At 45.0% G+C, this 25,630-nt stretch overlaps 1 protein-coding gene across 3 annotated transcripts in view; it reads left to right on the top strand.

The window, feature by feature from the left end:
- Window positions 1–3,532: 3,532 nt before the first annotated feature.
- FBXO11 (F-box protein 11) overlaps window positions 3,533–25,630 on the top strand; it is a 133,270-nt gene continuing 111,172 nt past the window's right edge. For 2 of the 3 annotated variants that reach the window (XM_073628519.1, XM_073628518.1), the window contains exon 1: window positions 3,536–3,979. In XM_073628519.1, the coding sequence (XP_073484620.1) occupies window positions 3,889–3,979 (91 nt within the window). In that variant the 5' untranslated portion in view covers window positions 3,536–3,888. Of the gene's footprint in view, window positions 3,980–25,630 lie in introns of all 3 variants that reach the window. The other variant, XM_073628521.1, reaches the window with a different exon arrangement.

Below are 25,630 nucleotides of genomic sequence, written 5' to 3'. Positions count from 1 at the left end.
ATTGTGGACAAGGGCCTCTTCCTGACAAGCCTTGCCCAGTGGTTGCCTGGGTCTGTGGGCGGGGGGCTTATTGGAATTTGAAAGACCCCTTTAACAAGGAGGCCCTCAGATCCCGGCCTCCCCCCCCAATGTGAATGAGTATGGGGTATATTGTACCCCTACCCATTCACCACAAAAAAGTAGTGTAGTGTGAAAAAATACAGTACACAGTTTTTGACAAGTCTTTTATTAAAAATATCTTGTCTTCTTTGCCCGGTGTTCTTCTTCCTCTGCCGCTGACCCTCCTCCGATGCTGCATCCCGCTGATCTGTCCGCGCCGATGTTAAGCATGTCTTAGATAATGATGGGGGCGTAGTCATCGGTGCGATTTCAGCCCATTTAAAATGAATGGGCTGAAATTCCATTGCACAGAACTACATGTGATTCACATGCAGTTCCTAGTGTGAAAGGGCCCTCAATGACCCCTTACAGAAAAAATGTAAAGGTCCCTCTGCTCTACTTACCTCCAGGGATACTGAGCTATCAAAACCCCCAAGGCCGCTCCACCAGTCAGGGATTCAAAAATCCCTGTTACCTTCTCTGTACAGAGCTTCTAGGATGGACCAGAGACATTCTGATTGGTCAGAGCCATCACAGTGCATCGTTCTAGTCCATCTCGGAAGTGCTGTAAAGAGAAAAGCAGAGATTTCAAATTCCCGGATCACAGGACCAACTGCCAGGGTCCTAACAGTTCATCACCTCCGGAGGTAAGTACAGTGGGGACCAGGGTAGGGTGTCTGGTGTCCACCTTCACATATTTTTTTTTTTCTGTAAAAGATGAACTATCACTTTAACCACGTCAATAATGTGCTTTCATCCCCTTCCTGCCCAGGTCAATTTTCAGGTTTCAGCACTGTCACACTTTGAATGACAATTGCGCAGTCATGCAACCCTGTACCTATATGAACTTTTTTATACATTTTTTTTCCACACAAATAGAGCTTTCTTTTGGTGGTATTTAGTCATCACTGGGTATATACATTTTGCTAAACAAATGAAAAAAGACCAAAAATTTAGGAAAAAAAAACATATGTTTTTCTTAGTTTCTATTATAAAATTTTGCAAATAAGTAATTGTTCTCCTTCACTGATGTGCTCTGGTGAGGTTACACTGATGGGTGCTGATAAAACTGCACTGGTAAAACTGCACTGATGGGCTGTGGTGAGGCTGCACTGATAAAACTACACTGATGGGCGCTGGTGAGACTGTACTGATGGGCGCTGGTGAGACTGTACTGATGGGCGCTGGTGAGACTGTACTGATGGGCGCTGGTGAGACTGTACTGATGGGCGCTGGTGAGACTGTACTGATGGGCGCTGGTGAGGCTGTACTGATGGGCGCTGGTGAGGCTGCACTGATGGGCGCTGGTGAGAGGGTAGTAATGTGCGCTGATGAGGCTGTACTGATGGGCACTGATGAGGCTGTACTCATGGGCGTTGGTGAGGCTGTACTCATGGGCGCTGGTGAGGCTGTACTCATGGGCGCTGGTGAGGCTGTACTCATGGGCGCTGGTGAGGCTGTACTCATGGGCGCTGGTGAGGCTGTACTCATGGGCGCTGGTGAGGCTGTACTCATGGGCGCTGGTGAGGCTGCACTGATGGGCTCTGGTGAGAGGGTACTAATGTGTGCTGTTGAGGCTGTACTGATGGGCACTGATGAGGCTGTACTGATGGGCGCTGGTGAGGCTTACTGATGGGCGCTGGTGAGGCTTACTGATGGGCGCTGGTGAGACTGTACTGCTGGGAGCTGATGAGGCTATACTGATCTGCGCTGGTGAGACTGCACTGATGGGCGCTGATGATGCTATACTGATGTGCGCTGATAAAACTACACTGATGGGCACTGGTGAGACTGTACTGATGGCCGCTGGTGAGGCTGTACTCATGGGCGCTGGTGAGGCTGCACTGATGGGCGCTGGTGAGAGGGTACTAATGTGCACTGATGAGGCTGTACTGATGGACACTGATGAGGCTGTACTGATGGGCGCTGGTGAGACTGTACTGATGGGCGCTGGTGAGACTGTACTGATGGGCGCTGGTGAGGCTATACTGATCTGCGCTGGTGAGACTGCACTGATGGGCGCTGATGATGCTATACTGATGGGCGCTGATAAAACTACACTGATGGGCGCTGGTGAGACTGTACTGATGGCCGCTGGTGAGGCTGCACTGATGGCCGCTGGTGAGAGGGTACTAATGTGTGCTGATGAGGCTGTACTCATGGGCGCTGGTGAGAGGGTACTAATGTGCGCTGATGAGGCTGTACTGGTGGGCGCTGGTGAGGCTGTACTGATGGGCGCTGGTGAGAGGGTACTAATGTGCGCTGATGAGGCTGTACTGGTGGGCGCTGGTGAGGCTGTACTTGTGGGCGCTGGTGAGGGGATACTAATGTGCGCTGATGAGGCTGTAATGATGGGCGCTGATGAGGCTGCACTAATGGGCGTTGGTGAGACTGCACTGATGGGCGCTGGTGAGACTGCACTGATGGGCGCTGGTGAGGCTGCACTGATGGGCGCTGGTGAGGCTGCACTGATGGGCGCTGGTGAGGCTGCACTGATGGGCGCTGATAAGAGTGTACTAATGTGCGTTGATGAAGCTGCACTGTTGGGTGCTGGTGAGGCTGAGATGATGATCAGTGTAAGCCCCCGTTCAAACAGGTGAAACTTGTAATGTGATTTGACAGGTCCAAAAATTGCATGACAAGTCGCACCCTATTGTCAGCAATGGAACTGTTCAAACTGGTACAGCACCAACTTTGCGGCGCCGCAGCGATTTGAAAAGGAAGTTCCTCCACTGTTTTTGGAGATTTCAGGTGAGACCTACATAGACTTCTGTGCGTGAAGCCGCTGTGATGTCAGCCGAGTCTCACTGACATACGGCTTTGAGGTGGTGCGCCTCCAAGTGACGTGCCGGTTACCGCCTATCCTCGCGCTGTGACGGCGTGTGAGGAAAGTAATGCCGGGATAACCGCCAAGTTGTGATTGGACACAGCTGATCACTTGGTAAAGGGCTGCTGTGATTGGTCCTCTACCGCGATCTGAGGTCAGCTGTCTCCGCGGTATTGAATCGGTTCAATGAAATTCTACAATCACCATAATGAAGATTATACAGTGTGTGGTCCCCCTCCCCCCCTTGTCAGTGGTCAGTCCCCCCTCCCCGTGTCCCCCTTCCTTCCTTCCTGTGATGGTGTCACCGCTCACTCCCAGTCACGTTCTCTCACACTGCGTCACCAGCCAGCCCGTCACCCTGCCCGCCATTACCTCACCCAGGAGCCGACCCCCCCCTGCCCTCAGCCGCCCATCCGCGGGTCTCCCCTCCTCGGCCCTCCGTCCCTTTTCATCTCCCACACAGCCAGTCACCCAACTCCACCCCAGCCTCCATCTTCCCTCAGCCACCGTCCGGCTGTACGTGAGGGGGAACAGAGCGTCGGCGCCGCCGATTGGCTGCCCGGCCGTGTCGCGGCCCGCGATTGGCCGGCTGGTGAGCGGCGCGCCGTGTCGAGCCGCGTGATTGGCCGCGGCGGGAGCAGCTCGTGAGTACGCGTCTGTTTCCCCCCTCCTCCCCCTCAGCTGTGTGCCTGTGTCTCTGGCGGTGTCAATGGCTCCTCCTGCCGCGGACAGACGGGGCTTACGGGAGGGGATCTTATCGGGGCTCCTGTGAGGAGAAGGAAAGAACAGAGCAAGCGGAGGAGGCGGCCTGGGACCGGGGACGGACAGCGGAGCCGCCAGGAGGTGGAGGAGGGGTGGACGGTGACTCAGCTTCTCCCTCATAACCAGCCCCGCTCTCCTCAGCGCGACACCCAGGGCGAGCCCAGAGCTCTGCGAGCAGCCCGGCCCTCCTCAGTCAGCAAATGAACTCGGTCAGAGCAGCCAACAGAAGACCCAGGCGAGTGTCGAGGCCGCGCCCGGTGCAGCCGGAGAGAAACAACGCCGGGGAGCGGGGTAAGAGCGGGGAGGAGGGAGAGAGAGAGAGAGAGAGAGGAGGACAGGGGGGGAGGGGGAGCGACACACTCCCAGGCCGGACTATACCCTCACCCACCTCCGGGGGCGCTGCCAGGAAACTGCGCGGCTCCGGGATGGGGAACAGGCCGCAGGCCGCGCTTTGTCTGCCCGACCGGACACTGCGGGGACCGGGGGGGAGGCCTACCGGGGGGAGCGGCGGCCTGGACACCCCGCACTGAGCCCCGGGGACACCCCGCACTGAGCCCCGGGGACACCCCGCACTGAGCCCCGATTACCGGGGACAAATCACCGGGTACATAATGAGGAGCACAGAGCCCCGATTACTGGGCCCATAATAAAGAGCACAGATTACCGGGGACAACATACACAGCCCGGCCTGAGCATTACATTACACAGCCGTGATTATCGGGGACATCCTACAAATCACATCACTGGGGACATCCTACACAGAGCCCTCAATACCGGGGACATGATATGAAGAACAGAGACCCCCAATAAAGAGCATAGCCCCCAATAAAGAGCACAGCCCCCCCCATTACTGGGCCCCTGATAAAGGCCACAGAGCCCCCCCTTTACTGGGCCCCCAATAAAGAGCACACAGCCCCCCCATTACTGGGCCCCCAATAAAGAGCACAGCCCCCCCCCCATTACTGGGCCCCCAATAAAGAGCACACAGCCCCCCCCCCCATTACTGGGCCCCCAATAAAGAGCACACAGCCCCCCCCCCATTACTGGGCCCCCAATAAAGAGCACACAGCCCCCCCCCATTACTGGGCCCCCAATAAAGAGCACACAGCCCCCCCCATTACTGGGCCCCCAATAAAGAGCACACAGCCCCCCCCCATTACTGGGCCCCCAATAAAGAGCACACAGCCCCCCCATTACTGGGCCCCCAATAAAGAGCACACAGCCCCCCCCATTACTGGGCCCCCAATAAAGAGCACACAGCCCCCCAATTACTGGGCCCCCAATAAAGAGCACAGCCCCCCCCATTACTGGGCCCCCAATAAAGAGCACACAGCCCCCCCATTACTGGGACCCCAATAAAGAGCAGAGAGCCCCCCCAATTACCAGGGACATGATATAAAGCACAGAGACCCCCAATAAAGAGCATAGCCTCCCCATTACTGGGCCCCCAATAAAAAGCATACAGCCCCCCCAATTACTAGGCCCCCCATAAAGGGCACAGAGCCCCCCCATTACTGGGCCCCCGATTACTAGGCCCCCCATAAAGAGCACAAGGGCCCCCCCCGATTACTGGGCCCCCCATTACTGGGCCCCTGATATAGAGCACCCCAATAAAGAGCACAGAGCCCCCCTGATTACTAGGCCCCCAATAAAGAGCACAGAGCCCCCCCCCCCGAATACTGGGCCCCCAATAAAGAGCACAGAGCCCCGATTAACGGGGACATGACCACTTGTAATACTGAGCACAGCCCCGATCACCCTCTATGATTGAAATCACAGCCCTAATTACCAGGTACATAATACAAAGCACAGAGCCCTGATTACTGGACACACGATAGAGAGCACAGATTACCTCCTAGTACAGGGGTCTCCAAACTTTCTAAAAAAGGGCCTGTTTATTGTCCTTCAGACTTTTGGGAGGGCCGGACTGTGGCCAGTGGGAGTAGAAAATGCCTCGGCATCAGTGGGAGTAAAATAAATAAATAGTGCCTGTAATCAGTAGGAGGAATAGAGCCCCATCATTGGTATCAGTGGGGGGAGTAGTGCCTAATTGTTTCTCTCAGTGGGAGGAATTATGCCCCATTGCTGGCGTCAGTGGATGGAATAGTGTCCCATCACTGGTGTTGGTGGAAGGAAAAATTCCCCCCTTGTTGGTGTCAGTGGGAGGAATAGTGCAGGAAGAGCCGGATACCAGCAAGCAAAGGGCCACATTCAGCCTAAGGGCTGCAGTTTTAGAGGACATTGTCCTACCCTGTTTCCCTGAAAATAAGACCTAGCGTGATTGTCGGTGATGACTGCAATATAAGCCCTACCCCCCCAAATAAGCCCTACCCTGTTTCCCTGAAAATAAGCCCTACCCTGAAAAGAAGACCTACAAGGACTTTAACTAGGGCTTATTTGGGGGGTAGGGCTTATATTGCAGCCATCACCGACAATCACGCTAGGTCTTATTTTCAGGGAAACCGGGTAGTATATAACACAGAGCCCCGATTGCTAGGTACATCATACAAAGCACAGATTACCGGGGACATCATGAGAAGCACAGAGCCCTGATTACTAGGCCCATAATAAAAAGCAAAGTGCCCTGATCTCTGGGGACATGACAGCCCAGAATACAGAGCACAGCCTGATCACCGGACACATCATGAGAAGCACACAGCCCTGATCACCCGCTATATATGAGAAATCACAGCCTGATCACCAGGATCAACACACAGAGCCCTGATCGCCGGGTACACAATAAAGAGCACAGATTTCGGGGTATATAATAAGAAGCTCAGAGCCTTGCTATATGATACAGAGCCGTGACTACTGTGCACATAATGAAAAGCACAGAGCCCTGATCTCCCTCTTTTTAATAGAAATCACAGCCTGATCATCACACACAGCCCTGATTACCGGGTACAAAATAAAGGGAATGGAGCACAGATTACCAGGTACATAATAAGTTTAGAACCCTGATCACAGAGCCGCGATCTCTGGGGATGTGATGACCGCCCATAATACAAAGCACAGCCTGGACACAAAGGGGTTGATTTACTAAAACTGGTGCAGCTATGCATGGTAGCCAATCAGCTTCTTCAATTAAGCTTTGGCAATAAGACCTGGAAGCTGATTGGTTTTAATAAAACAATGTGACTGATTTTGTACTCTCCAGCTTTAGTAAATTAACCCCATAATGACCGCACACAGAGCCCTGATCTCCCTCTATAGCAGGGATATGCAATTAGCGGACCTCCAGCTGTTACAAAACTACAAGTTCCATCATGCCTCTGCGTGTCATGCTTGTGGCTGTCGGAGTCTTGCTATGCCTCATGGGACTTGTAGTTCTGCAACAGCTGGAGGTCCACTAATTGCATATCCCTGCTCTATAGGATAGAAATCACAGCCTGATCACAGGATAATCACACACACCCCTGATTACCAGGTTCAAAATAAAGCACACAGAGCCCAGATTACCCAACACATGATAAAGAGCACCGAGCCCAGATTACCAGGAACATCATAAACAGCTCAGACCCCTGATTACCAGCTATACAATGAAAAGCACATCCTCATTACCAGGCTCATAATAAAGAGCACAGAGCCCTGATTACTGGCTACAAAATGAGAAGCACAGAGCCCTGGTCACCAGGTACATAATAAAGAGCACAAAACCCTGATTTCCAGGTACACAATACACAGAGCTCTGACATGTACATGATACAGAACCGCTGACCACTGGGGTTCTAATAAAGAACACAGCCTGATTACCAGGCTAATAAAACAGAGCACAGAACCCGATTACTGGGGTTCTAATAAGGAGCACAGACTTAATAGTGGGTACATAATATAGAGCACAGCTAGATCTCTGGGTTAATACAGTGTATTTCCCCATACACACCAGTCTGGAGTTGAGGGAAATATGCCGTACACACATGTGCAGGCAGATTTAGACGGGAACAGTGTTTTCACGATTGCAGACGCCATATCCAAACATCCATATATACAAGAAGGTCTAAGGTTGTTTACATGTATTACATCACGTAGGAAGGGCCCAATCATCTCTGACCAATCTGGACACATCCAGTGCATGTCAGGCTGGACACGTTCTGAGGCCACGTTTACACCGGCGATGGGAGTAGGGGGATAGTGTGTGCAAAGTAATGGCCATCTCTGCTCGCATGTACACTCCATGTTATGGCCACTTATAAATTGGCTGCAGCCAGAAACTCCACAGAAACGCTGGGGTTTATTTACTAAAACCGGAGAGTGCAAAATCAGGCTCACTTCTGCGTTAGAAATCAATCTGCTTCCAGGTTTTATTGCCAAAGCCTAATTGAACAAGCTGGGGTTAGAAGCTGATTTGGCTACCATGCTTAGCTCCACCAGAGTTTGAGTGCTCCAGTCTTAGTAAATCTACCTGGCTGTGCCTGGAAATGCACCGTCTGCATCCAGGGTCAGTCGTAGGCTCTGCGCTCATGTAACCAAATAAGCGGTTTAATGCAAATGGTACCAGCCATTAGTTTATGCAGAGTACAGATCTGATGGCTGCTGCTGTTCACATACAGCATGGTCGCTCAACCTGTGGCCCTCGGTTGGGGAACTACAAGTCCCATGAGGCATTGCAAGCCACAGACAGTTTCAAGCATGCCCCCCAAAGTCAGGGGCATGGTGGGACTTGTAGTTCCACAACATCTGTAAGGCCACAAGTTAAGCACACATGACATACAGTGTGATTCTCAGTTGCCCCTGACCGCCCGTGTGACTGTAGGGCAATAGTCATTCCTCATTCACCTCTATGACTTGGCTACAGATCACTGAGGAGAGCCATTTTGCCGCTGTTACAAAAGGCTACTGAATCTCAATTGCTGAAAGACAAATCACGTAAGAAAGTTAGTAGTGACTGATTCCATTATACATTTCTTGGCAAGAAAAATTGACCTTCTGACAGCAGCCTTGGGACCTTTTCACAGAGAAACTCACCACAATGCATGCGCAGTGATGTGCATTTTAAAGTAGGACTATAGGCAAAACTTTTTTTCATTTTTAGAGTATGGGAGGGTTATAACCGCTGTAAGGTTCATTTTTGCCATCTGTGTCTCATTGGGGAGATTTCCCTTCAATTCCTGTCCCAGAAGTCGAAACAGGAAGTGAGTGGAAATCCCTGCTAAGTGAAGGAATCCTTCCATGTTGTCACCAGAACTAGTGTCCCCATTGGAATATTAACCCTCTATTACTGATCTGGGGACAACCCAAAATTTGGGATTTTCCTTTACTTTCGTTATTACTGATAATGGTAAACAGAACAAATAGAGCGGGTGAATCTCCATAATGGGGGCACAGACAGCAATAAAAACTTACAGGCATTCTAATACCTCTCCAATCTATCCAGAAAAAAAAAAAAGTTATACTTTAATTGTGTGTGTTCATGTGCGTTGCGTTATGCACTTTGGCATATGTTTAGGTGTCATCAGTTGTGAAGGGACATGTCCTTGGAAGAGTCAAAATAAGTACAATAAAGTATTTTTTTGTTTTCTTTTTGCTGTCAGTTGCGTTTTACATGCTGCATTTTAACACAACAGAAATCTACACAGCATTTTGGTGTGAATAAGGCCCTTGCGGTGATCCTGTTGATCTGGTGCAGAAAAACGCAGGTCTGTGCACGTGGGGTGAAGGGACCTTTTCCATCATATTCAGAGGGCCGTCTGAAGACTCTGGACACATTCACTGTTTGTAAGGATAAACACCTTAAGGCCTTTTGACACGTTGAGGGGAATCTACAAAAACTGGAGCTGTTGTGCATAACAACCATTCAGCTTTCATTTTTTAAGGCTTAAAGCGTTTGTAACCCATAAAAAAAAAAAAAAATTGGTTCCTGTTCTTTAAAGCAGGGGTAGGCAACCTCGGCCCTCCAGCTGTTTTGAAACTACAAGTCCCATGAGACATTGCAAGACCCTGACAATCACAGGCATGACTCCTAGAGGCAGAGGCATGATGGGATTTGTAGTTTCACCACATCTGGAGGGCTGAGGTTGACTACCCCTGCTTTAAAGCATGTTAAACAGCACAGTGCTTGTGCTGTGTAATTTGGTCCCCTGTATCACCTGAAATACCTGGCTGATCCTGCCTGGTTCTGCCCTCCCCTATGTAAACTGACCACGGTTTATCATGGCTGCTGAGCCCTGACACCGTGGTCAGTTTATGTGCCTCCCTCCTCTCCCACGTCACCTACCTGCCTGTCAGCTAGTGACAGTGCCCACCCCTCCCCTCCTGCTGCTGAAATTAGTGTTAATTACATGCAAGCCCCTCTGTTAGAAAGCATCCTATGCTGCAGTGTCTGTGCTTTGTAAAAAATATGCCCGTTTTCTTCCTGAATTCACAGCGCCGCTCACGTGACTCCTCGCTTTTTTTTTTTTATAGGCATATTTTTTACAAAGTGTATACACTGCAGCTTAGGACTCTCTATAACAGAGGGGGTTGCATGTAATTTAATAAGTGGCTTAACCACTTTAAAGTGTTACTAAACACACAACCGTAAAATCAGTCTGTATATGCAGTAAAGCATGCTGGTTATACTCACTGTGGAACCTAAGGAGTTAATCCTCTGCATTGCGTGAAAAGGATGTTTGATCCTGTCTACTCTGATCCTCCCCTTCTTCCACTGTCCCCTATCCATCTCCTGATAGTACAGAGCCTTTGGAGTCACTCTGCACATGCTCAATTTGGTGTGTATTGTTTTTTCTTGGGAGGGTGCATGTGATCGGCACAGGGCCAATCAGCACTGTCCAGACAGAGGGTCAGGGGTCCTTCAGGCTCATAGGACAGTCAGAAGAGAATATAAACTCCACCAAGCTTTAACCAGACACTGATAGAAGTCACAAGACTGCTATATACTGCTGATGAGGAAAGGTATTTAGCAGTTTATGTTTATTAAAATAATTGTATTTCCACGTTCTGTGTACGTTGGGAGACTAGATATAGTGAATGCAGGTCCTGGGCTTAGTAACACTTTTTTAACTGAACAACTTGAGGCTAGAAGCTGATTGGTTATTATGCACAGCTGCTCCTGATTCTGTCTGCTCCAGTTATAGTGCCCGATCGGGTCCGCATGTCAGTTTTTTTTTATTGGACCTGCCAGTCTCCCCTATGGAGCGGTGGATGTCAGCAGTGATGTGTCCGCTCATATCCACCGCTATCTGAGCCAATCCCATCTGCAAAATCCAGACAGATGAGGGCCCTCCTTTCCATCAGTCTGGCGGAACGGTTCAGATATGATCAGATGAAAACGTACAGGTGGTCCATTTTCACCAGATTTCCCCATAGAGGGATGGGAGACTGTCTCCGCTCTGTATAGTGAGCGGAGATGAACCGCTCATCCGCCTGCTCAGCGGGCATTCAAGTGCATGGGCTGCCCTATGCGACCAGCAGAATCGCGTGAAAATAGCAATATCAAAATAACGTAGTGGGAACACTGGTATCCGCTACCCAATGCTGTGAACGGGGCCTCTGTGCAGTGACTTTTTATTATTATTATTATACAGGATTTATATAGCGCCAACAGTTTACGTAGCGCTTTACAACTTGAGGGTAGACAGTACAAATACAATACACTTCAATACAATAGGAATCAGAGGGCCCTGCTCTTTAGAGCTCACAATCTAAGAGACTTTGTTTTTTTTTCTCAACCTGATCAACAGCAGTCTACAAGGGCGCACAGAAATAAATGTTTTCTATGTTCCCCCCTATTCGCATAGCAATGCTGGTGTGATATGCAATGTGGAATGCAGACATGCTGCCTTTTTCTGCAGTGCATTGGATGGCAATGAAGGTCATGCACTGCAGTGCAGAGAATTGAAGGTTGTGTAAAGGCTGGTATACATAGACCGAAAATTGGCTGCTTTTTCAGGAACTGGCAGAATTTTGCTCTGTGTGTATTGCTGTCTGTTTGAAAAGAAAATCAGCTGTCAGTCAGCGCTTGTAGCCAATGTCTACAGCACTGATCTGTGTATTCTTGGGGGTGTGGGGGGGGGGATGTGAGTCCCCACTGTCAGGAAATTATAGGGGAGATCCCTAAATCTATGTCTTGTGTGGCTGATGGGATCTGTGTGTGGTGTTTTTTTTTTTTTTTTTTTTTCTTTCATTCTTTGTTCGACCTGTATGTATACCCTTTGTTTCCTGTACAATTTGTTACCTTGTACACTGTCATTTAAAGAAAAAAATAAAGTAAACAGTGTGATGTGATGAATCCCAGCCCAGCAAATGTACTGTATAGCAGCCCACACACTAAAAAAAGGAGCCTTACTTTATATTCCATTCTTCTTTCTGTCATAAATACAATCCAGAGAAGTGCCTTAGCTTAGGGCTTGTTCTGTTTGAGCCTGGGTACACGTACACACACGCACGCACACGCGCGCGATAACCAGCACGATTCCAGTGTCGGTTCCCGCATCGCATCTCCCTCACAGGCAGTTCACACTGTCCTCTGCGAACCGCTGCGGGTGTCAATACAAAGTCAATTACACCCCCAGATTGGATCGCAATGCAAACTTCAGACAAGAATCGGATCGCACGGGTCTGAGCACACATGCAATCCCATTCCAGTGTGGGGGGGGGGGGGGGGGAAAGATTCCTGCACTGGTTGCGTGCGAGTTCAGCCATACAAATGTTTGGCTGAATTCGCATTGCACAGATGTCGCGTGTGATCCACACAGCAATACAGTGCGTATCACATGTGACATCGCATATGTGTGAACCCAGGCTTAGAGGTCTGTTTTGATATCTCATTGAAAGATCGGCTTCACCAAATATGTTTAACACTAATGGGGTTACTCTACGATATCTGTGTTGCCATGCACATTTTCTATTCATTATAATGAATAACATGTCTTTAAAGCCTAAATATAGGAATTAAAACACAAAACCCTCGGCTTACTATAGAAGGGTTAAATGCTTGTTATGTCAGGAATAAGGTGCAATATTTGCCTTACAGCTGGGTTCAGCAGGCTCTGGCACTCTCCTCCGCTTTGGTTTGTTCATCCTTACATACAATGCAGGACTATTGGCCCTAAATTGGGGGGGCATTTAGAAAAACTCAAGCCGCTGTAAATAGTAACCAACCAGCTTAAGCTTTGAAAATGAAAGCTAAAATCTGATTGGTTCCCGTGCACAACTGCTGCAGATTCTGTCTGCTGAAGTCTTAGTAATTTCCCCCTTATAGTATGTGATAATGTTATTGCATGACCGCGGCACAGAGTACCTTAGAGAGGAGCCTGTGGAGGACTGCTTAGTACAGATGGAGGGAGCTTGTTGGAGCATGGAGTACAGTCATAGGCCCATTCACACTTGTGCGAATTTGGACATGACAAGTTGCAGCCCATTGACAATGGCACCTGTTCGGATCGGTGCGGCTTAAAGTCGCAGCCATTTTGAAAAGGTGCCTGCACTACTCTGTTGCGACTTTGGTCCAGAGAATGTAAAGCTGCAATTGAAATCGTGCAACTTTGAAGACACGCTAATGTGAATGGAGCCTAATGTGTTACACATTCCTCATCCCATGCAAGGGTAATTCCCCCCCCCCCCCCCAGAGCTGGTCTTTAAGTGCCTTGGGGCCCTTTCACACGGGCTGTCCGATCAGGTTCGTCTTTCGTTTTTTCAGGCGGACCTGATTGGACCCGCATTGTCCTCTATGGAGTGGCGGGTATTAGCGGACACATGTAAAAACGTTGGTAAATACATAAATTTGTATATTTCATTGTCTGCTCTAGATGATCCAAGGAAAACAATAGCTTGTTTGCATCATATGCTACCTTTTGTCTCACTGGTATCATCTGCTTGTATATAGGTTTTATATGCTTGTGTGTGTTTTTTTTTTTTTTATCGCCAAAAATACAGTAACCGTAATCTATTTTCTTTTTATTATGTATTGGCCAATTTTTTTTTTTTTTTTTATCTCGTGTCTTTTTAGCAAATACTTTTTTTGTCAATGTATAAGTAACATTTGTATAGTTTAAATTTGCATGTGGCCTGTCCATTGTGTCTCAAGAAACAAAAATAGAATACGATAAATTTTGAATTGAGGTTTTAGATCTCAAATATACTCTATTTTTGTGTTCATTAGCAGAGTGAGGCTTCATTTTTGTCATTTTGGCCTTGTGTAGGGGATGAATGGGAACCCATCAGTGACAACTTAGAATGTGAGCGAGGCAATAATCATTACATGAACGTTTGTCTTCTGTGAATAATCATAACAGGGGTCATGTGTCTGATTAGCATTTACTAATGAGGAGTGAAGCTACAGCAGATATTACACAGTGCTGAGTATATTGTGGGTATTGTTAGAATACTAAGGTGGTATAGGAACAATGATTATATGATGGGAAATATTATTTGCAATAGAAGAAAACTAGTGTTGCTTTACTGGTTATTAGTGAAGGCAAATTTTTCTTTGTAGGCATAAAAATTCATGGTATCCTCTCACGTTGTTTGGTGCCATTATAATGTTCAGTGAGATCTTATAATTTTTAATACAATTAGATTAATAAATAAATGTAAAATGTGTCTCTTAGCAGTAAAAAGCAGTAAAAATTAGAATGCCTACTTAATTCATTTTCAGATTGTGGTAGTAGAAGTATGACACCTTTTTTATTTTTTTTTCTTTAGTTTGCATACAAATTGTGCATGTTTTAAATATTACTAATATGTTAGTGTCTAGTTCCTTCTTTTTGGTTATATCAGATGGTCAGAATGGAAAGAAACCTGCTTCTATTAGGATGTATTTGTTTTTATGTATATTAACCACTTGCCCACCAGGACAATTCTGACATTTCTCTCCTACATGTAAAAATATTTTTTTTGTGCTAGAAAATTACATAGAACCCCCAAACACTATATATGCTTTTTTAGCAGAGACCCTAGAGAATACAATGGCGGTCATTGCAACGTTTCATCTCGCATGGTATTTGCGCAGCAATTTTTAAAACGCTTTTTTTTTTTTTCCAAAAAAAAAACAAAAAACTGTTTCATGCTTAAAAAACAAAACAGTAAAGTTAGCCCAATTTTTTTGCATAATGTGAAAGATGAAGTTGCGCCGAGTAAATAGATACCTAACATGTCACGCTTCAAAATTGCACGTGCTCGTGGAATGGCGCCAAACTTCGGTGCTTAAAAATCCCCATAGGCGATGCTTTAAAATTTTGTTTACTGGTTACATGTTTTGAGTTACAGAGGAGGTCTAGGGCTAGAATTATTGCTCTCACTTTAACATTCGCGGCAAAACCTCACATGTGTGGTTTCAACACAGTTTTCATATGTCAGCGGTGCTTACGTATGCATTCACTTCTGCGTGCGAGCGCACAGGGACAGGTAATACTTCATATTCCCATCGCACACATTCCTGGATGAGCTCACGAATATGGGTGCTGCAGCAACAACCAGCTGGATACCGGTTCAAGTCACAATGCAGATATTTGCCAGCACACCATGGAATGGTGTAGATATCGTCCAAACGTGTAATTTATTGCATGATCACAACACAAGGAGAGTGCAACGTTTCGGAGTCACGCAGGACCCCTTCATCAGGCAAGCCACACATGCCTGACGAAGGGGTCCTGCGTGACTCCGAAACGTTGCACTCTCCTTGTGTTGTGATCATGCAATAAATTACAGGTTTGGATGCTATCTACGCCGTTCCATGGTGTGCTGGCAAATATCTTCATTATTCACACAGGGGCACCTTTAAGATTTTTTTTTTTCTTTATTGTTTCACTAAAAATTTTCTAATTTGACGCTTTAAAAAAAAAAAAAAAAAAAAAAAAAAAAAAGAAATGTTTTGATCACTTTTATTCCTATTACAAGAAATGTAAACATCCCTTGTAATAGGAATATGGTATGACAGGACCTCCTTACAGTAAGACCCCACATCTCACCTCCTAGGCTGGGAAGCCTAAAATCAAAAAAAAAAAAAAAAAAAAAAAATCAAACCATCACGGCTTCCCAGTCGAGGCGGCGCCGTTTTTTTAAATGCAGAGGCCGGGCATGACGTCGTAACATCGCGCCCCGGCCTCCGACAATCATAGAGACTCCAGCGACCATCTGGTCCGCCAGAAATCTCTATGGTGGACATCCGGGGCTGGCGGATACCGTCTCCGACTCACCGATCGCAGAGGTGAGTTGGTAGAAGGACCGGGGGGGGGGGGGTGTCCCCTCTCACCGCCCGTAAGAACGATCTAGCAGCTGACTAGCCGCTATGATCGTTCTTATGGTGTAGGAAATCGCCGGCTGAAGCTGCCGATATCTGAATGATGCCTGTAGCTTCAGGCATCATTCAGATATACCACCACAAAGCCCAGGACGTCCATGGACGCCCAGCAGTCGGCAAGTGGTTAAAGCGGAGTTCCAGCCGTTTCCATGTTTATTAAAAGTCAGCAGCTACAAAAAGTGTAGCTGCTGACTTTTAATAAACGCACATTCACCTGTCCCACGATCCAGCGATGTGACCGCCCGAAGCCTCGGTTCTCTCCCCCGCCCCGGCCTGACTGATGTGGGCACCCGGCCGTGACAGTTTGCAGCTTCACAGCTGGGTGCGCACTGAGCATGTGCGAGTAGCCCTGCACATCCTGAATGGCCGGGCAATCTTCTGGGACCTGCGACGTGTTCCAGAAGATTGCAGGGAGGAACGGGGAGAGGAGAACCTCTAGAGCGAGCTAAGTACCTGTCAAAACTAGGTACCCCCCCTTAAAAAAAAAAAAAAAAAAAATGACATGGCAAATGTGGAATATCAGGAGTCCTCAAAGCGGAAGTTCCACTTTTGGGTGCTTTAATAGTTGTGTAGGGCAGGGCTTGACAAATTCCAGGCACCAGGTTGCCATGGCGACTAGAACTTGCATCCTGGCACCTGGGCTTTTGTCAGCCCATTCAGTGTTGCAGGGATGCGCAATTAGTATCGCTCGACACATGAGACCTGCAGTTCTGAGTGCCAGGCAGGTAGGTAGGTAGTTTATTTTTTTTCTACATTTAGCCCATATGTTGGAAAGTAAATTACAGTGTCACCCAAGCACATACCCCCCCCCCCCCCCCCCCAAAAGTCAATTGCAATACATATCATCGTGCACAAACTGGCTCCTAACTTTAAGCAAATTTGTCAAGCCCTGGTGTAAGGTAGATTTACTAAAACTGGTGCATAAAGAATCTGGTGCAGTTGTCCATATTAACCGGCCAGCTTCCAGGTTTTATTGTCCAAGCTTAATTGAACAAGCTGAAGTTAGAAGTTGATTGGTTCAGCTCCAAAATATGCATGTTGTTTACCTGCCAAATTGTTTCAGGTGCCGGCTCCTGCCACGTGACCTTCTAGGTAACTGTTCTGTGTCATCATAGCGCTCTTCCTCCTGGTGACCACTTTATAATTGCATCTAAGTAGAGCTATATTTAGAAATGAAGAAATTGAGGGCACTATGTTAATGGGATATCTGAATAATATCAGTGACTCAGTCCAGAACTGTCTGGCAGTAAATAAAGAACATGGAATTTCAATGGAATTTTTTTTTTTTTTTTTGGCATAGTTGAACATAAGTATGATGGTTTTCTTGTAGTGGAATGCGGTGGTGCTCAGTAGCGGTTGACTTGACAGTAAAGGGCAAGCTCTTAACTTTTACAGATGGTTTTTTGCCTGTAGCTGGTATAATGCATTAAAATGTAAGTATAATGTAAATGAACACTTGTATAGGCTTTAACATGATGATCTTTCAAAAGTCACTTCACTATTTTTAAATCTGCAGTTTGCGTTAAAATAATACATGGAAATCCCTCCATGGAATTTCTTGTTTTAGGGTAACAATGCTTTGCCCTCGTCTCTCAGCTCTGTCCTGTCAGTGGGGATGTATTTTGTTTCCCTGCAATACAGGGAATAAAATCAAGCACATCCCTGGGTTAAAGCGCCTCACAGTAAACACACAAACACTGGCTAGGCACACATTTAACCCTTTGATCACCACAGCCAGTGTCATCAGTACAGTGACATTTTTTTTTTCATATTTTTAGCACTGACCACTGTATTAGTGTCACTGGTTCCCGCAAAGTGTCAAATTGTCCGCCGCAATATCGCAGTTCCACTATAAGTTGCTGATCGCTGCCATTACTAGTATAAAAAAAAATACTATGTGGATAGAGAGAGAGAGAGGTGTGTGTGTATAATTCTATAAATTAAAAAAAAATATACACAAACTATTCTCCTGTAGTTTGTAGACGCTATAACTTTTGCTCAAACCAATCCATATACGCTTATTGGGATTTTTTTATTTAGCAAAATACATATTGACCAAAATTTTTTTTTTTTTTTTTTTAAATGTCGTTTTTCTTTGTTTATAGTGCAAAAAAAAAAAAAAAAAAAAACTGGGTGGTAATCAAATACATCAAAAGAGAGCTGTATTTGTGGGTAGAAAAAATAACATTTTTTTTTGTGTACAGCATCACATGACCGCTCAATTGTCAAAGTAACGCAGTGCCGTATAGCAAAAAAATGGCCTGGGCACGAAGGGGGGTGAATCTTCCAGAGGTCAAGTCGTTAAGAGTGCATTTTTTTTGTTGGTAAACATGATAGGAAATACTCAGCTGGTCTTCTCAAACAAAGCAGTGTACTGTCAGCTTGGTGTTTTGATGCGTTTTGTCCATGTATGTCCATTGCCATAGCAAGGTGAAACAATACACACTGACTCCTTGGCAGTTGTCTATTCATGTATCTCAGCTACCACTACTAGTTACATTCAGGGCATCTAAGGATACCAGCAACCCAATGACTGTTTTGCATAATGCAGTTTTGTATTGAACATCGCCCAACTTACAAGTAATGCCAACTTTAAAGATAATTCTTACAACTAGAAATTTTTTTTTTTTTTTTTTTTTTTTTTATGTAGTTTTATTCTTTAAAAAACATTTTGAAAAAAGCATTACCATTACAGGCTCCAAATTTATTGCCCAATATGTCCCCACATCCCCTTGCTAGACTGATGAAATCATCAACAACCAGTTAGATTAGGTTCCTGTATGACTTCAGAAGATGTCAATAGCTTGATTTTACTTTACATGTGGTTAGGTAGCAACAGAACAGTTACAAGAGAAAAATAACTGGATTTTATCATTATTATGTAAAAAAAAAAATGGCAGGTTCCAAAAGCAAAGTTTCTTTTCTCAAAACCAAAATAAGAAATTGAGGTATGGGTATTGACAATGTTACTGGCATATCATCTGACATATTAAGTTTTACCCCCTTAATGACCAGAACATTTTTTGCTTTTTAGTACTGCGCTACTATAACTGGCAATTACATGGTCATGCAACACTGCACACAAATGAAATGTATATGCATTTTTTCACACAAATAGAGCTTTCATATGGGGGTATTTGTTCACCATGTTTTTTTTATTATGTAAATGAAAAATACCGAAAATTATGAAAAAAAAAACCCCTTCTCTACTTTGTTATAAAACCTATCCAAAAAAAAAAAAATCTTCATAAATTTAGGCCAAAATGTATTCTGCTACAAGTCTTTGGTTAAAAAACAAAAAAAACAAAACAAATAATTTTATAATATATAATTTTTTTTTTTAATTGGAGTTTATGCAGCTGTAACACTAGTCTTGTAATGGCGGGGCTCAACACGGGACTGTGATAGGGTGGCGGGAAATCTGGTGCTAACATACACTATCTGGGCGGGTCACTAACTGAGAATGACATTGCTAGTGACACTAATTCAGTGATGGTACTGTACCATGACACTGGCTGCGAAGAGGTTAACATATAGGCAGTCAAGGGGTTAACCATGTGTCTCGTAATGTATGTTGCTTTTTACTGTTCTATCTGGCTTTTTTTTTCTCCCTGTGCAGGGGGGATGGAACGGCCACATCGTGGTTCCCTGTTACACAGAGTTCTGTGTTTTTGTAAGCACAGAGCTGTGTGTGTGTGATTGGACAATCGGCTGACTTTAGCCAAAACCATTGGCTGAAATCAGCTGCCAAACTCGTGCTGAGTCCAGTCATGCTTGCATTCCACCTAACCCAGAAGAATTAGCTGACATACAGGTATGTGATTGTGCCTGCACCTGCTGTCCACTTTCAGTATTTTTACTATGAGTGATCGACAGGTGGTTCAAGACACAAACTCCACTTTGATCCACCTATCATTTGGTTCCCATACACCATGTTAAAAACCCCCAATTTAAATTTAAATGGTAATGCACTTTTTTTTTTTTTTTTTAAATCTATGAATGATCTCATTTACCTAGGACACGGTATAGTAGTAGTTAATCCATTAATTCAGTAACTTTGACAATCTTTCACCACTGACCCCCCCCCCCCCATATTCAGAATTGCGAATCAAGTCCAATGGAATGTGAATAGCTTCTGCTAGCAATGCTTTTATAAGTTAGAGCCCATTCACACAGGGGCAACTTTGGATCCGACTTCAAGTCGCCCCTAGTCGCCTCAAGTCGCGCTACACGAAAAAATCAATGTAAGTGAATGGATCTGTCTTAATGCACACTACTGCAGTCGCTCCGACTTCAGAAAAGGTTCCTGTACTACTTCAATCCGACTTGAAGGCAACTTGTACCCATTGATTTCAATGGAAGTTGCCTCCAAGTCTGATCACTGTTCATACTGAGGCAACTTTACAGGAAGCAGAAAGGAAACAGAAAGTAATTTCCTCCACTAAACAGCCAGCCCCCTCCTTCTCACACACAGCTGATAAGCTCTGATTGGCCACTTGTAAAGTTCCCTGTCCTGGAGGCGACTTCAAGTTGTGTTGTAAGTTGCCCCTAGTCGTGCTGTGATTCATACTCAAGTCGTGTCCAAGTTGCCTCCCAAAGTCGTGCTGGAAGTCGTGTTGCCCCTGTGTGAATGGGCTCTAAATGTGTAGAGGTATGTACAGGTAACTTGTGTAGCCTCACAGCTTAGTTTTGATTGCTTTTGAAAAAGGGCATTGTGACGTTATTTCCTTACTGTGATCATTGCAATAGTTGGACGTAGACATTGTTTATGGTTTTGGAATGCTCTTTCATATTACAGATTTAAAAAACTACTTTGATAATTGAAACTTAAGTTTTTTTTTTTTTTTTTTTTTTTTTTTTTTAATCCTTGTGATCTATACAGTGTGTTTTTACAGTTGTACTGTTTGGTTCCTCAACAGAAGCCAACGCTGACAAAGAGCTGACACTAAGGCCGTCTATTGGTATCCATGTGGTTGCATAACACACATTAAGGCTGCGTTGGGCACAAACGTTGTCAGGCAGTGTTTTTGCTTTGTTGTCCACTACTGTATAAAACCATGCAAGGCTGAACATCATTTCCTCAGGTTAGCATAGGAATTTTTTTTTTCCATGTAAGACCTATGTTGTGATAATTGTCTCCAGAAGTTGGTACTTGCTGCACACTATTTGTATTTGTGTACCGGTGATTCTTTGATTTACACAGGATAACTGGTTCGTAGAATGGCTTGATTCAAGTAGAACTAAAGGCAGAACTTGTTTTCAATTTGGATGGAGTAGGGAAGGTAATAACCTGTTTTTTTTTGTTTTTTTTTTTTTTTTGCCATCTGTGTCCAAATGGGTAGATTTCCTTTCACTGTTGCCCATGAGTGAAAAGAAATCCCCCCCCCCCTCCCTGATTACTGTTCTGAGGACAACCTAAAGCTTTGGATTTTTATTTCACTTTCAGTGATAATCGTAAACGTGACACACTGAGGATGAATCTACTGTATGGGGGGCACAGACAGCAATAAAAACTGATGGGTGTTCTAATCCCTCTCAACCCCATCCAAAACTCAAAAAAAGTTTTGCCCTTAGGTCTCGTGCACACTGGGTGTTTTATCTCTGGTGTATGAGACTGTGGCTGGAGGGCACAGACGCACTGTGCAGCCCCCGCTGCTGGCAGCCTGTCAAACTCCGTCTTGCTCCGGGTATGGGTAGTTTTACCTTGTCGTTTGTATGGACAGGATAGAAAAACAAATTCCCAGCTCACTTGCCAGCCTGCAACAAACCAAATTGACCCTGTCTAAACCCTGGTACACATTAACCTTCTTTTTTTTTTTTTGTTTTGTTTTTTTTCACTCAACCCAGCAGGGCTGAACAAAAAAAACCTGACAGCTCAGTAGGAGCCGCTGTACTAACAATCTGACGTTAGTACAGCAATCTCCCCTGCTGTGCCATTGTGTTTTGACAGAGGGACTGACCCCGCCAACCCAACCCCCCCGCCGCAATACTTTGGTCAGAGGGCTTAGAGTGCCGATCGGCAGACCTTTTTCAGTCATGCCACTCTGTTCCCCATTTCCTTGCCAGTCCTGTTCATGAAGTGTAGAAATTGGTATAAAATGGATGGAGAAGCTGCTGCTTGGGGATTCCACATTAGGTGGTTAGCTTTTGACATTTGGTCACATAATCTTTCCTGAAGGAGTATCAGGAGGCGTGCTGCAGTAATGGGTTCTGTCCATAATTTGAGCCACCCACAGCTCGGATTTCTGTCAATTCCTGCTGAATTCAAGCCATGTATAGTTAGCATAAGTCAGCCTTTTCTGAACAACAAATGTACAGATAAAAATATCTGCCCTCTATAAAGGCTTTGTACACTATAAGTCAGCCTGACGCATACCCTAAAACCCTCATCTTCCTATCATAGCGGGCTAACCTCTGCTGCTGACATCATATATAGATGGAACAATCGGATTGGAACGGTACACGCTGCATGCTTTGTGAAGGAAAAAGAGGCAGGTTTGTTTACAGTTGGGCAGGGCATGTTTTCCCTGCTGCAGCACTGGGATTTCTAATATAACTGAGGTTATCCTGTGAATTTGTTTTAAGAAATATCCTTTAGTGTCACTTTGCCAAATAACACCTTGCATGAGTGCATTTGATAGTGACTTTGTATATCCACACATTGCTATGGGAGTAGTAGCTATAGGGAGCTAGGGACAGATTATGACAGACCTCTGTTGTATAAGCAACTTGCCAAGCAAAGGCAACAAGAAACAAACATTGTAAACAATATTGAATTCAAACGAGAGATGCAAAACATGTCAAAACAGAAGTCTAGTTTATAACATTTGTGGAAGATTCTAAGTAATGGTAAGCATTAATTTATTTGATATGACAACTTGATAAGTCTGAATTCTGTTCAGCTTATTTGAAATGTTTTTACTTTTTACTTTTTTTTTTTTTTTTTTTTTTTTTTTTTTGATGGTATGCATGGTTTTTAAATTGATCAACACTTGGCAGGTGACAGGATTTGATATTGGAACAGTATGTCAGGCTGTGCCTAGCCTAGTGTTTTGTGAAATAATGATGAAGAGTATTTCATTTTGGGTTTGTTTTCTTCACCATTGTACCCGCAGAGATAAGAGCACATGGCATTTCTTTCTGCACAAATATCTGATTGTTGGGTGCGAATATCATTACACAGGTGCAAAAAGATGGTGATTTTATTCTAAAATTTCCATAGCTTAAAGCGGAGTTCCAGTCATAATTTTTTTTTTTTTTTTTTTTTACATTATTCAGCAGCATTAAATATAAATAACCTTTTGGAAAAAATTTTGTTTTTTTAAAATTTTTTTTTTTTTTTTTTTACTCACCTTTTCAGGTCTGTTGCTAGGGGGTCCCTTGTAATCTGCCTCTTCCTCTCCAAGGCGCCTGACATCATTTCCCTCGGTGCCCATGCTCGCTAGTGCTCCTGGGAGATGTCTGTCATAATTTCCCAGGGGTCACTGGGCAGTGCCAAGGGCTTCGTTGCCATCACAATAGGGGTGGGCACTTCCGACGCTGCCGCCCATTGTGATGGCAACGTCAGAAGTGTACGACGCTGCGCCGTAAATACGGCGCATGCGCGAGAACGGGCGGTGTATGCTGGTCGCTCAGCTGCACCAGAGCCCGGAAGATAGTGCTTGTCTGCTTCACATGCCCACAAGCACTATGGAAACTGAAAACAGGAATATAAGATATATTCCTCTCTAAAATCGGCAATCGAGCGCCGATTAATAACACAAACGTGAGTGCTTTAAATAAGCATTATAAACAAAAGATATGGATATTTAAAAAAAAATAAAAATTTGACAGTGGGAACTCCGCTTTAACTGAATTAAATAGTTCTGCTTTGATATATAAATAAAATGTATGTTTATGTGCATACAGAAAATGTATAGCCACTGTTTAATTTAATTTACTTTTGGATAGAGGAAGGAACAAAGCAAACCAGGTGATTTCTACAAAATAGCACTTGCCTCAGAAACATGGATTGTCTGCTGTTGTAGCTTTCCAGCTCTCAGAAATCCAGAGGAAACTTAAACCGGCCGTAGATGGTTTGTATCTTGGCTGGTTCAGCAGATCAATCAATTGACTTGGGTTCAACCAGCATGCCAGATTTTTACATGCAAATATTGCCAGCAGTTATAACTGCATTCATTGTGTTCTCCTGGCAGAACTGTCTCCCCACGCGCCACATACACCCCCCCCCCCAAACACAATGGCTTTGCGGGAGGGATTCCCCCAACAACACTGAATGTCCTAAATGGGGAATTGAGCACTTGCACGGGTTGCAGTAAAGATAATCGAATAATCTATGGCCTTCCATAGGCTCTGTTCACACCACAGAGGTGTAACTGAGCATGCACCTTTTTTGACCATTTGGGTCAGCCCATTTTTTTCGGTGGGCAGCCTTTTGCGTGGGAATTGCACAAAAAGGTGCTTGCATCAAAAATTGTTATCCTGCACTTGGCCACACGCAAATGTGTGTTTTTCAAGATGCATGGGGTTCTATTAGGAATTATTGGCACCGCTGCATGTCTGCAAAGGGGCAGCACATTTGTGTGTTGCGCATATTCCTGCAACGCGCTGGGGTGAAAAAATCTTTAGTGTATCTAAAACAAAAGGTAGGTGGGTATCGGCGCTAACATTAATAAAACATGTAAAATATGAAATAGCAGCCAGCACAGTTTGTTGATCGCCAAACATTAAAAAAATATAGTCCAAAATGCAGCGCTTATTCAAAAAATAAGAGTTCATTCATTGGAGATATGGAAAAAAAATCATCCTCTTTGGACGAAACATGTCAGGCTGACTGATGCAAGCATGCTGAGAACTGCAGATTTTATACTTCTCATGATCTTTTTCACTGCCTAAGTGCATTACCAATAAATTGCTTTTTTATCTTACCGGCTTCACTATTGTTTGCTGCCTTGTTTTTTCCCCTTATGTCTTGGGTAATGCTGAAATGCTGAGGTCTTGACATCTTATGATCCATGCCCGGACTGGGGAAATTATATGAATGGTGACCATTTCCTGTTTGATGACTGATCCTTTAGTGGCTTTGTTTCACTTGTTGGAGAGAGACACCCACACTGCCTGAGTTTATTGATTTGATGTCTATTCTAAATCATCATCTGGTAAGCAGATTTGACACACCTGGGTGTTTACTGCTCTTTTTACCTACACACTGGAAGCGGTGAAGAGTTCTCCATTTTTTTCCATATCTCGAATGAATGAACTCTTTCTGGTTGAATAAGCGCTGCATTTTGGACTAGATTTTTTTAGTGTATCTAAACCCAAAGCCAAAAATGTAATATATTGAAACTACTATTCATTGATGGTGTGGCTGTTTTTTTCTTCTATTTTTTTTTGTCAAGTTTCTTTTGCTTTTTCGCGCCTCAAGCAGAAAAATCAATAACATTTTTACGTTGTAATCCTGCAGATAACACGTTTCCTGTCTCTGGGTGGCTATGTCACTCCTCCACTGTATCTGTAGAGGTAGCCATGGTTGTCACTCTAGGCTGCTTTCCTGATTATCAACATGTCTAGCTCTTATTCTGGATTACATGTGTGGCAGGGCAATTGGTACTTTACGTTAGATAGCTAGGAAGGAAGATATTCTTTAGGCTGGCCATAGACATTGCGAATTTCTTTCCTGCAAGGTTGCAGGAAAGAAATTTGCA

The sequence above is a fragment of the Aquarana catesbeiana genome, linkage group LG04 (genome assembly GCF_042186555.1).
Source record: "Aquarana catesbeiana isolate 2022-GZ linkage group LG04, ASM4218655v1, whole genome shotgun sequence".
NCBI lineage: Eukaryota > Metazoa > Chordata > Amphibia > Anura > Ranidae > Aquarana > Aquarana catesbeiana.
Note: the sequence above shows the minus strand (reverse complement) of the source record. Positions and strands in the feature narration are given on the sequence as shown.